The sequence below is a fragment of the Delphinus delphis genome, chromosome 6 (assembly GCF_949987515.2).
Source record: "Delphinus delphis chromosome 6, mDelDel1.2, whole genome shotgun sequence".
Taxonomy (NCBI): Eukaryota; Metazoa; Chordata; class Mammalia; order Artiodactyla; family Delphinidae; genus Delphinus; species Delphinus delphis.
In genome coordinates, this window is record NC_082688.1 from 26,052,529 (window position 1) to 26,069,845 (window position 17,317).

A 17,317-nucleotide genomic window follows, 5' to 3' on the forward strand; every position below is an offset into this window, starting at 1 on the left:
GGGTGTGGTTTTCCAAAGGGAAAACACTCACTGTTTCACATACTGGGTCAGGGAAATCCTTTGCCATGATCTCACACTCCTTGGGCACCCATTTTCTCTGATTTTTAAGCTCATTTGTTCTGATACAGCTCTTCATGTCTTCCCCAAACCCCCAGAACAGTCTTCTGGAACTAGCCTCCTCTTGTGAAGACTGGACCCAACAACCCCTTCTTCATCCCACAGGCAGGGCCTCCCATGAGCTCCAGATAGGAGAGTGAAAGGGAAGAGTATGGTGAGGGGTGAAGCGGGTGCTGCCACCTTGTTTTTCAAGGCTGTTCTTCATGCCACTTACTTAAAGCCTGTGTAAAAGGAGCAGTCTTTGCACTTGAAGAGCTTCTTCCCACCGTGCTTGTCCCTGTAATGGCGCCTGATGCTCTGGATGTAGCCAGAGGAGAATTCACAGAATTCGCAGTGAAGAACAGCTTCCGTCTTCTGCTCAGTGCCCCCCGCGGCTCCAGAAAGAGGCACGGGGCTGACACGGCTGTTGTTTCTCGCCAGAGCAGCGGATTGATAGTGGTTCAACTGCTGCTGCACATCTGGAGGCTCGGAGTAGGATGAGTCTGTGGACAGATGGGGGAAGATGACACCAGACACAAAGAACACAGTGGAGGTTTGACACCTGAAAACCCCCAACATTAGTTTTGAGTTGTTTTTTTTTTTTTTTGTGGTACGCGGGCCTCTCACTGTTGTGGCCTCTCCCGTTGCGGAGCACAGGCTCCGGACGCGCAGGCTCAGCGGCCACGGCTCACGGGCCCAGCCGCTCCGCGACACGCGGGATCCTCCCGGACCGGGGCACGAACCCGCGTCCCCTGCATCGGCAGGCGGACTCTCAACCACTGCGCCACCAGGGAAGCCCTAGTTTTGAGTATTTTTTTAAAGGGGTTGACTATGATCCCAGCTTTCATCTTCGTTTACATTCTACAACGCATCTCTGGGGAAAGGCAGGTAGGGAGGAAGCGTCACTTCTTTTAATCTGACTTTGAGGGTTCACAGCATTTAAAAATAAAATTCTGAGGTTAAAGGTTTCCAAGTGAAGGAAGAAAGTAAACTTTTTTTAAAGGAAATTGCAGCGTGGCAACAGGCTGCCACAGAATCCCCATCCTTGTAGGTGAGATAAACAAACCCGCACAATGTACACAGGCATCCACATGAGAAAGGCAAGTAGAAGATGCAGTATCTCCTCTTCTGCAGCCCAGAATTATTCAAGCCAACCGGGGGGAAAAAAGCCTTTAACAGAAATGCTCAAGCACATGGCACTCACAAATATAAAAGTGTTTTATGCCTTCACTGTCAAGTGATTTAAATTTTAAAATATAAAAATCCAATAGTGTTCTCCAGGAATGGATGTTTAAAGCTTAGTCAGCATTAAGATGGAGATTTATTCATAAATCCCATTAAAATGAAATTCCAAACAAGTTTCCCTGAAAAGGTATTTGAAAGTTTGCAATTCGGAGGAAAATGCTGGAAGTGACAGGCACAAATCTTAAGCCTGTGACGCCCAATGTCATGTGGTGGGGAAATCTAATGTAGACGGGAGGTGGGAAAATCTCAGTTTCTTCCTTAAATAAGAATTTTTTTTAAAAAAAGAGCGAGCAAGTGAAAAGAAAAAAAGGTCTTGAACCTTTTCCCAACACGCAGCTCTGAATGTTGAGGTCAGGAATTCACCAACGTTATCACCACCATTGTCCTATATAACCTACGGCTGCCCATGAATGACACAAATGGGAGTCTGTGAATCCCACACAGATGAATTTCAGTGTAACTTTCCTTGAAAAGAAAACAAAGGACTCTTTTCTTAAGCCTTTCAAAAAGCAGGGGGGAAACGGGACAGAAACTGTACCAGCCTCCTCCTGATTTGATGGACACCTAATTTTCCAAAGTGTGATTTCCCCAGGCGGGACACGCGGGGACTCTGTAAAACCCATATTTGATGAGACTGGGACCATCCATCCCATCGGCCTCAGAGCAGTTCCCTTATTGTGGGGTCACCTCTTGTCTTCGAAATACTAAAATTCCTCCCCTTCCTGTTTCCTCCTCCCCTCCTCAATTCATATTCCTCAGGATGGAGGAAAAAACCCCTTTGGAAACTGTGAACAAACCTGCCACACACACATACACACACACACAAATAAAACAAAAGGAAACTCGAACAATATCTCCGAGCCTCCATGGGTTCATTACCAGGTGTAAACTGAAGACAAAGGAAGAAAGACATTAACACAACTGAATTCATTTCAGCCGATTCTTTTAATCTCCGTTTTCCTTCTTCCTCGACCCTAGCCTAGCCGATGAACCCACTCAGGATCACAATAATGCAACTGTCAACTTCTCATTCTTTCTTTCAACAGCAGGTTTGCTTACCATTTCATGGACTGTTTGAGATGTTTTCTGGTTAAGCTCTCAAGACTAGTTTCTGCTTCAGACACACGCACAATGAAGCACAACGCATGCTCTGCCCGCCTCTCCTGTTAACTGGGACTTGAGCTGCTGGAAAAGCACTGCCACGCCAGTGCCCCGGCCAGCCCTGCCCTCTCGCCAGTGCTGGTCCTGGTTTGCTCTCAGCTCTACAGGAAAGAAATCCTGGGACCAGCAGGCCGAAGGCAGGTCCGACTGCCCTGACCAGTTGACCATCCACAAATCTCCCCAGAGACCAAAACAAAGGAACAGCCCATTTCTCAACAAGCAGCCACCACGGCCTCTAAGACTCGGACACAAGGCACTGGACAGCTCCAGTCCCTTTATAACAAAATTACAAACTGGCTCCTAATCAGAAGACAAACCAGGTCAATCCGTCTCCCCTACCTTCTGCACCCCCCAGCCTAGAGCACACGTAAGGCTCCCTTGGGTAAACTCCCCAAAGGGGGAGGAGTCTGACTCAACACAGTTTTCTTGTTTCTAGGGTCTATGGCATATCATTCCACCCATCTCAAAAAACACATCCTCAATTTTAACACGGGTATTTCTATGTGATATGAAACTTGAAATAAAAATGCTAGAAGTCGTGGAGAAAGCATTCCAAGAAAGGACAGCTCATCAGCCTTCACAAATGGCAGTGTGAAGAGAACACCTGTATGTATCCGTGTCATAAAATCCTTCCTTCCTGGTTAAAATCAGATGGACAGGTTTACTTACAGAAAGAAGCAAATCCCACCACTTAGGATACACTTGAAATAATGCCCAAGTGATAACTTTCTGGGTCTTCTGAGAGCTTTACTGTCCTCTCTGGTGCCAAGACACACTCTTCCTCGCTCTCACTTGGAGTTTGTGAATAATGTACAGTTTTAGCACTTCAGGCACTAAAGTGACAAAGACGTGAGTGTGTCTGATTCCACTGATCCTAAAAAAGCCCATTTGCTGAGCTACATAAAATCCCAGTTTGTTCACGAGGCATAGCCAGAAAGAAGAGCAGAAGAGGATGCTTTTGTGCCCAGGTTAAAAAGACAAACAGATTCTTAGCAGTGAAGGGCATGTCACATAAGTTAAAAATCATCATTAAGACTCTTTTCTTTCATTCCAAGCTTAAGAAAAGGAAAGGAAAAACACTCTGTGCTTGCAGAGCCCGACCTGTGGTCACGGGAACATACAGCAGCTAAAGCACAGGAGTACAGGTTACATCTTTACCGCCTCTTTGGCCCAGAATATCTACGATGGAGCCAACAGCAAAGAGGGCATTGGTCCATCCATTCTTAACCCACCCCTGAGACGTGCAGTCTCAGAAAAGAGTGTCGGTCTCTGACTTGTGACTTTATTTATGTGCAAAGTTTTGGAAATTAAATTATGATTTATAATTGCAGTTATAAAATAAATTTAGCTAAGTTATATGGAGCTATCCATTTTGTAAACTTTCTATAATAGGAAAATGATTTTATAAAAGCAAGATCATAACAGAACTGTAGAATGGATGGTCACAGCGCATCCAGGTGGGGCTTTGTAAGTTACTGAACAGCCAACAACGAATTCTCACCACTATGGTGTACGACATAGGTTCTCATGCCAATTTTACTGATGAGATGGCTGGGGCTGAGAATGGCTGGCCACACAGCTACCGAGAGGCAGAGGTAGGATTGGAACAAAGATCTCTCTGACTCTAAAATCTGAAACTTGTCTATCAGGCATCTGACTCAATGGGTTGACCTCCAGGGTCCCCTGATGCAAGTCAGAAGAACATGAAAGAATATCTGAGTGTTCCATCAGCGAGAAACACACAGCAGAGAAGAGAGAGAGAGAGATGGCAGCAAGGGTGAAATAGCTGAGAAAGTAACATCAGACTAGGTAGAAATGGTCACAAAGAGAAAATAATATTAAACTGAATACCAAAGAAAACACTAAAACCAGCATTTCAGAGCACATGGGAAAAAAGAATCAACAAAGTAAGATTCCTGGGAAAGAAAAAGAATATCCAACGTTTCAAATGCTTTATAAAAACAAAAAAAAGGGACCACCCAGGGGACACCTCTATAAGCACGCTACGCAGGTAAGCACTGCAAATACCCAGAACTGGAGATGCGCCTGCCCGAATGGCATGCTTAAGTCAGATGCTGGATAAACTGCCCTAGAAAGATAACGCTCTAACATTCCTCAGGGGGGATCTGGCTGGGAAAGAAAGGTACACGAATACAAACGGGAGATGGGTGTTTCCCGGGGGCTCTTGGACAGCTCAGGATTTCAAACCGGGGAAGGGCTGAGTTCCAGATGAGACCTCCTACCCACCCCTCTCATTCAGTCAGGTTCCTGGAGAAATGGGAAATTTCTGGCTCTCATTCCAGACCCCCAGAATTCCAGCCAAACCCAGGCAAGTATCCATTTAAAGCGTTTTGTTTTCTTTTCTTTTCTTTTTTCTCCAGAGATTAGCCAGCACAGAAATAATCACTGGAAATCTATTTTATAGCAAACGACAAATAAGTGAACTCTGGAAGAACAATAAACATGACAGAATGAAGTCCTCGTGAACATTCTGATCCAACAAAATATTCGACACCCTCTTCGTGTCAGGCCACAGGCAGGCTCTAGGGACTCAAAGTCAAAGAAGGTGCGAGGAAGGAATCTCCTGGCGGTCCAGTGGTTAGGACTCGGTGCTCTCACTGCTGGGGGCCCGGGTTCAATCCCTGGTCAGGGAACTAAGATCCCACAAGCCACACGGCACAGCCAAAAACAAAAAAGAAGAAGGTGCGAGGGATGCCTTCTAGGAGCCCTGATCTACTAGGAGAAACACAGAGTAGCTGGCTGTTATGAAGATATACGCCTGCTCTGTGTCTAACACACTTAACTCCACTGACTGCAGGAATAAAAGGGGCAAAGAGAAAAACTGAACAGTACCAGGAGAGTTTAACTATTGCAAGATTAAGGAAGACACAGGGAAGAGTAAGAATCAATTGGGCAGTAAATTGTGGGAGCAGCAGAGAGGACAGCTCCCTTATGCGCTGAGTGATCTGAAAAGGAAGCTGTACGGGAGGATCAATTCTCAATTTTCCGCAGCTCCGCAGAGAGGGTGTGAGTGAAGGTGAAAAAGTGGCAGCAGTACCTTGGTGCCAGCGACCACAGTTAATTATATTTGAGCTAGATTTTCATGCAGGCTTGGGAGAGAGGCTCTTTGGTCAGGGCAAATCTAGTACCAGGAGAAAATAAAAGACAAAAGGATTTTAGGCAAGCAAATTTTAGAGGCGGCCAGGAGAGCAAACGGTTAAATGACACCCATTCATTCAGCAAACATTTATTGAACATCTAAGTCAATGGGTGACCCTGTTCTGGAACAGCAGGACGTGGTCCCTGCCCTCAAGCAACTCACTGTCTCAGACAGACGTGTAAATAACTGACGGTGATACACTGCAAAGAAAAAATAAGTCTCAATGGAGCCACCTTATCTCCAAAGACCTAGTGGAGAAGAAGACAAAATCAGCAGTACCAGCAGTACTTGGTGACTGATGGAAGTAGGAGTGAGGGAGATGGAGGGAGGACGTCAAGAGAACCTTGAATTCCATTAATAAACGTAATTAGTATTAGCTAGTGTGTTAATTAATGAAATCACTACCAGACGTGAAGCTACCGAAATGTTCAATTCACCACACCTCCACCTTAAGTCATAAATAGAAATTAAACAACTACATTCTTATCACAACAACAACAAAAGTGACTTAATTCCTACAGAGAAAAGAAATAAAGATCAGAGGATGAATCTGAGCAGAAAAATGTGTACATCGGAGGGTGAGGGAGATCGCATAAGGAAGGACTGAAAATCTTCAAGTCCTACAATAGCATAGAGTTCAAAATGATGCACAGGTTGTAATTATCTTCAGAAAAGCAGGTGATTTGGCAACTGAAGGTTTGTAGTATAAGAAACCAGAAACAGAATATTACCTGTAGATAATTTAACAACAAATATGGTAAATGCCCAAAGTATAGGGGTTGGGTTGGGACCCAAATATGCTGGAAATACTGTCCACTGTTCCTAGAAAAATTGAGAAGGGCACACCAACGATGACAAGAGAGCAGCTAAAGACATACTTTAGTTAACAGGCAGGAAGCTTTTGGAATGGCATCAACTCCTATCATACAATGGCTAAGAAACTCAGGCAAAGGACAAAAAGGGTCCAAGTATTTCCATGGACGTGACAGCAACCCAGGTATCTGGTGGTGACGAGATAGAGAATCCTCCTGCTTATCAGTGAGCTTAGACATGATCTGAGTCTTCAGCTAAAGCCGAAAAACTCTGTCTGGTGGACGCCTTAAACTCAACATGCTGCACATGGCCACCATCTTTGCTCACGCATCTCCGCGGGCGTTCTGAATGTGAGTCCGTGGCTCACCACTTCGTTCAAGCTCAAACTGTGGGAATCCTCCTTCAGGCTGTCAGATGTTTCCTGTGGCAGCACATTTCACCAGGTACCACATCCCAGAGACACACGTCATTTCTTACCTCCAATCATATTCCTCCTCCAGGGCCCTGCCTACCTTTCCCACTGTTCATTCACGTCCTCAGATCCCATACGGGCAACTCTTAACAACCTCCTAGCTGGTCTTCCTTCCTCCAAGATCTGCTCTAGTTTGGCCAGCATACATGTCATAGACATATAATGTATATCACTTACACGAGTATGATATGATTATGCCTCAGGGCTCAAGGATAAAGCCTACTCCTTGGTACATACAGCTCCACAGTCTGGTCTCAGCCTGTGTTTCCAGCCTCACTTTTGGCTAATTCCCAACTCCTTGCACTGTCTACATATCTCATCATTGGGAATTCTTGATCAAGGGCTCCCTGATGTTCTTCCTCTTCTTTATGCCCGGCAAATCCCTACCCATCCTTCAAAACCCAGCTGAAATGTCACCTACTCTGTGAGGCTTTCCCCCAACAATCCAGACAGAACCCTGCTCTCCTCTGTGCTTTGTCAACACACACACACAGTGATTTTCATCTGGATCTTATTATACTTCAGCTTACACTTACATATGTTCTCTTAAGCAACCTCCACCGCCAAACTTGGCCTTATCTCTCTATGCCTTTAACCTTAAAACATCCCATGGCAACAGGGTCCAGGCTGGTTGCTGGAGCACTCTGCAGCAGCCCCATCCACTTCTGCTTCCAGCAGTTGAGTTAATGCTAACAAAAATCAGTTTTATTTTCTCCCAAACTTCTTTGTACCTGTTATATTTATATTTGTTACTGAGCTTATTCAATTTAATTAATATTACCTAAAATGATGAAAGATGGGTATAAAAGTTGCCATTTCTATGAAAGCTACATTAAGTGCTTGGAAAAGATTTGAGAAAGTCAAGCTGCTAAAAAAAATTACTGTCAAATTACGTTTTGGCAAGATAAAAGATTGAGGAGAACATAAAAGTCTAGAAGGACTCTGCTCTAAGACTGTTCCACAAATGTCTAAATTATCATGCCACTTAAAAGAAACTGAAACTGGAAGTAGTATAGGTGATTACAATTTATGCAAGAGAGAAAATGGGGAACTCCAATCACAAGACCCAGACTCAAATACATAAGCTTGAAACCTACAGCACAATCCTGGTGAATGAATGCATTTTTAAGTGAAAATAAAATGCTTAAAGCATTTTTAAAAGGATTCCCTGCATTAAGAAATTTGCAAATATCACTGAGAAACTAGGTCTTGATTATATCAAGTAAGTTTCAACTGTATCTATCTATATGTTTGACCCTATTTTATATTAATTCAGAAAATACTTATTGAGAGGCTGCTGTGTACCAGGCACTTCTAGGCATTTGGGATACATCAGTGAAAAAACCCAGCAAGGATCCCTGCCCTCGTGGGGCTTACATTTTAGATGGACAGCAATAGTATCTTACGTGCTTTCACAGCCAGAGACTCATGGTCCTTTCATTCAAAAAAGTACTTAAGAAAACGGTTCCTGGATTGAATTTGTGAACAACTTTCTTAAATTCAATCCTGTACCTCTGTCTATCTCTCTGTTTGAAGTTATAAGAACTGTTTGTAGCACAGAGCTGTCAAGATGATTCACAGATTCAAGAGGTTTACTTATTTTTAAAGATTTCTTAGGTTCTATCTGAATTTCTTTGAAACTCAATTTCCTTCTCAAGATACCTACTGTTCACTTCTTGCTATTATCAGGGAGCAGAATGTGGCATCCAGAACATGACCGACTTCAAATCACCAATTCAACTGTCCACGTATTTCCTTTGAAGACTCTCAAAAAGGTTCTCCAGATAGAACACGGGGCCATTCCAAAGGAAAACTATATTAGAAACTAAGCTTTGGAACACAGGCCATTTCAACTCCTCCTGGATAGCGTCTAAAGGGGAACAGAAATCTCTAAAGGCAGCCACGTTACTTTATTTCCTTCTTTTGATTATGCCTTGAAAACCTCCAGGCCAAGGACTCCGGCACCTCCTTGTCTTCTATCATCAGTAGAGTTCTCTGGCCTGGATGTACAAGATTATGATACAATGGCCAGGGGGGACAATGGGCACTGGATGACTATATATAGGAATTCTGGGCTTGGTTGTCATGGAGACAAACGGAAAAACAAATGCCTAATCCTGAAAATAAGGTTGAGGCCAAACTTGAAGGAAACACGCACTGAAAACTTCCTGTCATTCTGATGAGTAAAAACAAAACCTTGAAATATGATCAGGGAAAACAAAACAAAACAAAAAGTTAGTCTTCAAAATGACAAAAACAGCAAAAAAACGAAAAGGGCTGAGATTTAGCATCCCACCATCCTTAAATTCACTGAAAGGGTCTCTCAAAGGCCTTATTTGGCATGAAGCTTCATGTTCTCGTTTTCTCTGTATTTTCGGGGGAATCCAGGCAAGTCTGACCTAAAACAAAAGAGAATTCCTGGACTTGCAATTCGCTAGGTCCTATAATCAGGGACAAGCCCATTTGTTTCTCTGTATCATTTTCCCCCAGTGGCATCACCACCCACCCAGTCAATAAAATCAGAACAAATCCTCGATTCATTTCTCTTTCATTCTATACATTGAATGAAAAAGCCCTATCGGTTCAACCTCCCAAAAAGCCCGTACCTGTGACCCACTCACGGTTCCACAGCCACTGCTTCTGTTCAGACCCCTGTGGTTGCTTGTGTGAACCTGCATTGCAGGACATTCCTAACTGGCTTTCTATCTTCAAGTTTCTTCTCCCCCAAGATCCCTTTCTTTTCTAAAAGCAAATATGATCAAGGTACTCAAGCCTTCTTACAAGAAAAATGTCCAAACTCTGAACATCAGTACCCTGGCCCACCTTCATCTTCCCAGACCTACCACACTCCACACCCACACTGCTCCCACTCAGTGCTACTGCCGCAAGGAAAGTTCCTAACATTCACTCTGTGTGTTTTCGCTGCTTCTTTGTACATTCTTGCAATATCCTCCTTCGACTTCTCAGCCTGGCAAACTCATCTTTCAAAACTGAACTCAGTTCAAATTTACTGTCACTATGAAGATTCTCCCTGATCTTTCTAGATACACTTATTTAACTCCCCCTTCAGGCTTTCCTGCTAGTACTCACGCTGCATGCAGGTTAATTTATTTTGCCTCCACCAGACTATGATCTCTTTGCAAGCAGGATCCATGCATCCATCCATCCAACTACCCACCCATAACTTGTTTTAAGTTCATTATCTCCCAGGACTTAGTTCAGGGCCTGGCCCAAAAGAGGTGCTCAATGAACGTGTTATAAAGATCCAAAAAGAGTTCAAACTGGAAAAAGTGCTCTGCAAAACCCAGATTTAACAGGAAAATCCAATGAACCAAATGTCACTCTCTCCTTGAACACTGTGGTTAATAGAGCCGCCCCACTGAAACAGTGATCCACTTTTACTGAAACAAGCCTGGGTCTTTTCTGATTACTTGGAGAATGGCTTCTGAAACATTTGAGAATTTGAATGGCAGGAAATTCATGATCCATGACCATCCCAAGAAGTCACAGGCATAATTTCTGGCTTTCACCCTAAATCAGCAAAAAGTCTAAACTTTAAAACAGATGATATCAGGACACCTGGGAGCCACTTTGGATGAATCACTATGAAACTCTCTCTCCTTTTTCGTACCCACTGGTAGGCACAGATCTGTGGTAGGCACAGATGTTCGTGAAATGCACAGGTGTAACGGTACCATGTATTTAAATGCACCATGACTTTGCTATAGTCAACACCTAAGGCCACGAAAATAGAGGCCTCTGCAATCCAGAAGGTATTCATGGATTACTTTCAGATTTTTAGCATTGCATCCTCACCGTATGAAATGTTTTACCAATTTTCCTCCATCATGGATGCACTCTCCTCCCAGATATGTAGTGTAAGGCTATTCATTTTGCAAAAGGACTGGTGGTGGCTCAGAAAAGCAGAGATGGCTTCACGTCACCCAGCCAGTCAGTGGAGAAACAGGAACAGAACCCGGGGCTCCTGCATGCCCCAGTTTCGAAAACACGTTCTTTTTCTGCCACAGCCATTAGCAAATATCACAGGTATTCCTTCTGTACTAAATGGTATTTGTAACTCAAAGTGTGTGTTCTTAAAAACCCTCCTTGAAACCGGCTGGAAATTTGCCACAAAGCAAATGAATGCAGGCGAAGGAGCCCTTTTCTAATGTTGTTCAGGAGGAAACTCTGGGCGGCATCTGCCAGTGTTCATTGAGACACTCTCGCAATACCAATGCATAATTCACCTGCGACTCTTTGGAATTGTGTGATGAGGAAGTAATGCTTCCTGCTGTTCGTTTAGATCGTATAGATGTCTTTACCACACGGAAAATCCACCCAACAACGTGGAGTACAAAAGCCTCTTTTACATCAGTGACTTGGCCGCAACAGTCGAGCGCTCGCTAGCAACTTCACATGGTATTCAGAGCTTATGGGCCATGGGCAAGGCCGCCCTGCTTCCTCCTCAAGGCCTGACCGGAGGGAAGATACCTACAGACTTCAAGGAGGCGGTCACAGTGTCCAGCTTGCAACAAACAGTACAGGGAGAGCCCGCACAGGGAACGATGCAGAGATTTCTCAAAAGCTCAGCGTAGCAAGAGGAAAGAACACATCTGAGGAGAAGCGTATATATTTAGATACATGTCGAGCTCTAAGTGACGGTATGGAAATCGGGTGAGGATAATGATGGCGGATCAAGAACACGCAGCCGCACTTCAAAGCGCACGGTTATTCTAAAATTGTCCCCCAGCAGCAGGAGTCTCTGAACCAACACACCCAGTGGGTTTCTTACCCGTTTTTTCCCTTTTCTTTTCACCTCTTCCCATGCAGTGGAAGAAAATCCTGGCTCCGGGTAAAGCTGTATTTTTAATAACATTAAAGCAGTAGGTTCTTCTCTTCGGACAGACACTCTTGCACCCACTCCAAACTCCCCCGCAGGAATATTGCTAGTGATGCTGGGCTCAGGTGTAGGGTGTAAACCTCCAAGAAGCAGAAGGATCAGGCAGTCAAATCCAGGCTCACCTTTCACTGGCTTAGCAGCTCTAGGTCATCAGGTATGTCAGGTGCTTTTGCACAAGTCTCTCACTGATCTTCACCATGACCTTATGACATGAGATGTGTTACTTCCCATTTTACAGATGGGGAAACCAAGGGAGCACCTGGAAAACAGGCAACTTCTCAGCGCCCCGGAGCGTGCATGTGAGCCTCCTCGTAACCCTTGGGGACTCTCAATTAAGCAGTCCTCTGGTTCCTCATTCATAAAACGGAGACAGTGATACCCACGACTTCATAGGGTGCAGTGCAAACAGGAGAGCAGTGTGTAAAGTACAGCGTCTGGCACGGGGTGGGGGTGGGGGTGCTTTAAGGGCCTCAGTTCCACAGCAATGAAAATCTACATCATATATTTTGCACTAAACAACAAATTGCCTTTTAGTGTTTACGGAGTGTTTTCTATAGACGAAAGAATTTGATCTCCTTCGCTGGACTGCAGGACGGAGTGGAATGAGCATCTCTTACACTGCTCTAAACAGATGTAACTGACATTCACCCCAGCTCCAGGCACATGGCAGGTGTTCGGCAGCTCGTTTGTGACTGATTGATTCTGGGCAAAGCCAACTGCACTGCCCCTTCTGGCAACAACCGGCTGGCTTACTCTGTGGGTGAGGATGGCTGCCGTGGGGAGGGGACTGACCGAGGGGCTTGGATTCAGCTCAGAGGCAGGGCTCGACCCCAATAATACACCAAGTCACCCCCATTTTGTTAGATAACGAGGCACACAGAATGGTCACAAATCAACTTGCTACGAGAAGGCACATCAGAGCAAATTTAACTCCCAAAGTTTAGAAGCTTTCTTGGCAACCATTCCGGGGTCTATTTCCTCTTAAAGGCTTTTCAACATCACCTCCAGCTTTGAGCAAGGTCTCTGGGTAACCGACTGGCGGGTGTGATCATCCCCATTATTAATGATGCTCTCCCAAAGGCCCCTACCTGACACTGCCGCCGCTGCCCTTTTCTCCGTTACCTTGTTTTCTTTCTCTCGATTGTACTTCTAACCACCTGATCTACAGTACGCAGGTATTGGTCGATTGGCTGGTTCTCCCCACTATCTGTGAGGGGTCTGTCTCAAACTTCTTAACTTGCATGGATGTCTGGATTTTATTTCATAACCAATGAGGGCATCTAAGTTTTCTTGGGGACTTCCGGCTCAGCTGGGCACGGAGTGTCTGCCCAAGACTCAGTATGAAAAATGTTAAGGGTCTGTGACAAAAGGCAGTCCTGCCATTGAACCAGCACGCGTCTCGGCCTCCTGAGGGTCGTGGCCAGTGTGCAGCACCAAGAACAGCAGCACTTAAGACTAGATTCATTCACTTAAATAGCTCATTTGAGTGCCTATGTGTGCAAGGTAATCTGCCACGCTCTGGGGACTCAAAATAAAATGATGGCTTCTGCTGGGACTTCCCTGGTGGTCCAGTGTTTAAGACTCCACACTCACAGAGCAGGGGGCCCGGGTTCAATCCCTGGTCAGGGAACTAGATCCTGCATGCCACAACTAGAGCCCGCATGCCGCAACTAAAAGATTCCACACGCCACAACCAAAGATCCCGCGTGTCGCAACAAAGACCCGGCACAGGCAAATAAATAAATAATTTTTTTAAAAATATGATATGCCCTTTTAAAAAAAATAATGGCCTCTGCCTTCAACAAGCTGATGGTCCTTATATGTGGAATCTAAAATATGACATAAATGAACTTATCTACGAAACAGAAACAGACTCACAGACATAGAGAACAGACTTGTGGTTGCCAAGGGGGGTGGGGTGGGAGAAGCATGGACGGGGAGCTTGGGATTAGCAGATGCAAACCATTACATACAGAATGGATAAACAACAAGGTTCTACTATAGCACAGGGAGCTATATTCAATATCCTGGGATAAACCACAATGGAAAAGAATAAGAAAAAGAATGTGTATATACGTATGGAACTAAATCACTTTGCCATACAGCAGAAATTAACACAACACTGTAAATCAACTATAGTTCAACAACAAAAAAAGAAGTGGATGGTCTTGGGGGGGATGGAAAGTCAGACAGTTACAATAGAGTACGATCAGCTCTGAACTAAAGAGTGCCCAAAGGTGTGAACAGAAAGCAGGTCCCTTAGCCAGGCAGGAAGAGTTAGGAAGATTCAAGTTTTCAAGGATGAGTAGGAATTAGCCAAGTGAATGGAATAAAGAGGAGGTCAGGTGAAAATAAGTGGAGGAGGACATTCCAGGAAGGAGGACTAGAAAGGCCTGGAGGGTGAGAGCAGGACCCTGTGCAGACAGGGCCTCCAGGACAGCTGCAGCGCAGAATGCAGCAGGAAGAAGGGGTGAGGAGTGACCCCGAGAGAAAGAGGGGCCCAAATATCAGCTTTCCATGCTGAGCTTCAATCTACTATGAAGGCAGAGCAGACAGCCACTGGAGGGTCTGAAGCAGGAAGCAGGTGAGATAAAGGCTTCGCATCTGTACCTTTTCTAGGTCTATCGATTGCACCCAGAGCCCTGCCCCGTCTCTCAGATAGGGAAGGCAGCTTGGCATAAATGCATTCCCACCATGAGAGAAAACCAAGCAGCAGCACGTTCCTTATTGATGGGGGACAGCAGCAGCTGCCTGTGACTCCATGCTTTGTGTTGTCAAGTAGAAAACACCAATGTGGTAACTCTTCCCCTCTGGATTTTACTAGCAGGTTGGAATTGTTCATTTGAAATTCAGTTCCTACTGTTTCAACTGAACACATTACATTTACATCTGGAATAGATGATGATCCTACTACCTATGGGAAGGAAAACTGGAAACCCAGGAGGCTGCCTTTTCTGCTCCCTACCAACCCTTCATGTGCAAGAAAATACCAAGGAAGCACAGGAAACCAAGTGGTATGTCCACACGTTTGCAAACACCAAAAAGACGTAGGCGCCAGCCAAGATCTTGTGGTCTGTTGTTCAAATACAGCATCTCAGCAACATCCAAAAGGTTTCTAAATCTGTATTGTACTCCTTAATTTTAACACCCACGTGTCAACCCAAGGACACTTAATACATATTTCTTGGACTCAGACTCAACTCAATGGTCAAAATATTATCTTGTAAAGTGATTCAATATTCTCCTGGATTCATTAGTGTTTTATAAATGGTTTGTTTCGTCATAACAAATATTATATCTACTATATGTTAGGTATTTGACAGATACCAAGACCATCAGAGCTCACACTTCGAGGGTTCTCTGGTTCTTAGGGGACATTACTGAAACACATATGAAAATAAGTGCGTGCTCAAGGAACAGAGCCAACGCCCACGGGCATTTCTACCTGTTGTGAGCGGAGAGCCTGCAAGACACTGTGGGTCTGGGGTCAGAAAAAAAAAATCCAAATCTTGACTTACTGCTTTAAACCACTGTCACGATTATCTACAGAACACAACTTTCATTTTACATTTACAGGACATCTACTCTAGAAAGTGATGTCCAGCATATAATATGCCAGGTGTTTAGAATAGAAAGATGGGCCGTGGGCAGGACAAAAACCCTGTCCCTGATGAGCTCCCTTTCTGGTAATATCGTGGAGTTGGCAGAACGGACCACGTGTCCCCCGGCGAGGTCGGCCACGGCACTGTGGGGTTTCAGAGGAGGGAGAGCTGACTCATGTCTGGCATCACAGGAAACACCATGGAAGCGAAACGTGCACCTGGCTTTGAAGGACAAGCAGGGTCTGGACATGGGGAAGCAGAGGAAGGGAGGGGCAGCTGGGGGATGGGCACGGAGAATGCCGAGTGGGAATTTTTTTTTAATAGGCCAGGTAGAGCTGCTAGAGGTTCTCGAACAGGAGAATGATAGGACTCTCAACCTTGCTTAGAGTGGACTGAAGGGAGCAGTGTGCAGGTGGGGTGGCTATGGTAATGGCTCGGGTAAGAGACGGGGAGGGGAGAGGAGGGGAGGGGTGGGTGTGAAAGGAAGTAAGGAGACGGAAACCACAGGACTGAGTAGGCAACGGATGGGATGTGGGTCCAAGGAGACCCGGATACGCAGTGGATTCTAGCTGGGTACCAAGAGCCCTGGCAGAGGGGCAGGCCCGGGAGGAAGTTAATGAGTTCCATTTTAGAACCTCTGCGGTGGAGGCTGAGTGGGACACCCAGGTGGAGAAAATAAAGAGCAGATGGAAAAGACGGTCTGGGGCTTAACCTGATTATGGCTGGACCTGGAGATTTTGGTGGCATCCTCAGAAAAGTGAGAGGTGGTTCCGTGTGTCCGTGAAGGAGGAGAGCGCAGAGGAGAGGACTGAGGACCAGACTGGGGTCTACATGATGGCAGCTGTCAGCGAAAACAGGGTAAAGAGATGGTATCATCAGAGAGGCCAGCGGAGAGCCTGAAACATACAGCAGGACCCAAACCACGGGAGGAGAGCTTCCCCGGGAGGAAGGTCAGCAGTTTTAAATGCCACGGACAAAAAAAGAAGGATGAGGCAGGAGCAGAGGCCGTGGACTTGTTTGTCCGGAGTTGCTGTCCACCTCTGTAAGAGCCATTCCATTAGCACGCTGGAGCCAAAGCCACACTGCAAAGGATTCCAGAGAGGGCGGGGAGGAGAGGCGGCGGCAGCAGGTGTAAACAAGGGAGGAACGACTCCTTCCCAGAGAGAATGTCTCTGGGGTTGGCCAGCAGGTCACTTCATGAGTGGTTTCAATAAAACGCTGAAGGCAGAACACCGACTCTAGCAGTTTGAGAAGAGAACGAGTGGTGAGGAAGAATAAGTTGGGAGTATTGGTTCTTTTCAAGAGATCTGGAGGCTAAGGTTGCAACTGCAGGAAATACTGCAGAAGTTCTTACCCAAGAATGGTTTTAATATTCAAAACACAGAGCACTCTCCCAGGGTTCATAGCGCTCCCTTTTCTAGACTCTCCAAGGGAACAATAACACATCTGAGAACGAAGATTTAGGGAGACTGTGTGACATCGTAGACAGAGTTGTGGAGTTAGGCCGACTCCACCCTCCTCGAACCCTGCCAGGTAGTAACTGTGACCTTTCTTAAGGCTATTTTCCTCCTTCCAAAAACAGCAGGAAGCTGGTTACGGAAGTTCCTATTTTATGGAACTGTTGTGTGGATTAAACGAGTATTCGTAAAGTATTAACAGACACGCAATAAATGACAGTTATCATTAATTTAAAATATATACTGATTAATGCCAATAATAAGAATGTCTAACTTTGGGACTTATCACTGCATTACACCCACTGATCAGGACATCAAGTGCAAGGGAGTTTCTTGTGTAGGTGGGTTCCATCAAGCCCCAAAGTCTAAAGAAATTTAAATCAACAGGACTCCTGATTAAGCACCACTTTG

General features: G+C 45.2%; 1 protein-coding gene across 5 annotated transcripts in view; it reads right to left on the reverse strand.

Annotated features, from left to right (window-relative positions):
* The window catches only part of ZNF462 (zinc finger protein 462), a 142,163-nt gene that overhangs the window by 36,680 nt on the left and 88,166 nt on the right, over positions 1-17,317 (reverse strand). For all 5 annotated transcript variants that reach the window (XM_060014377.1, XM_060014374.1, XM_060014375.1 and 2 more), the window contains one exon: positions 332-599. In XM_060014377.1, coding sequence (XP_059870360.1) covers positions 332-599 — 268 coding nt within the window. The remainder of the gene's footprint in view (positions 1-331; positions 600-17,317) is intronic.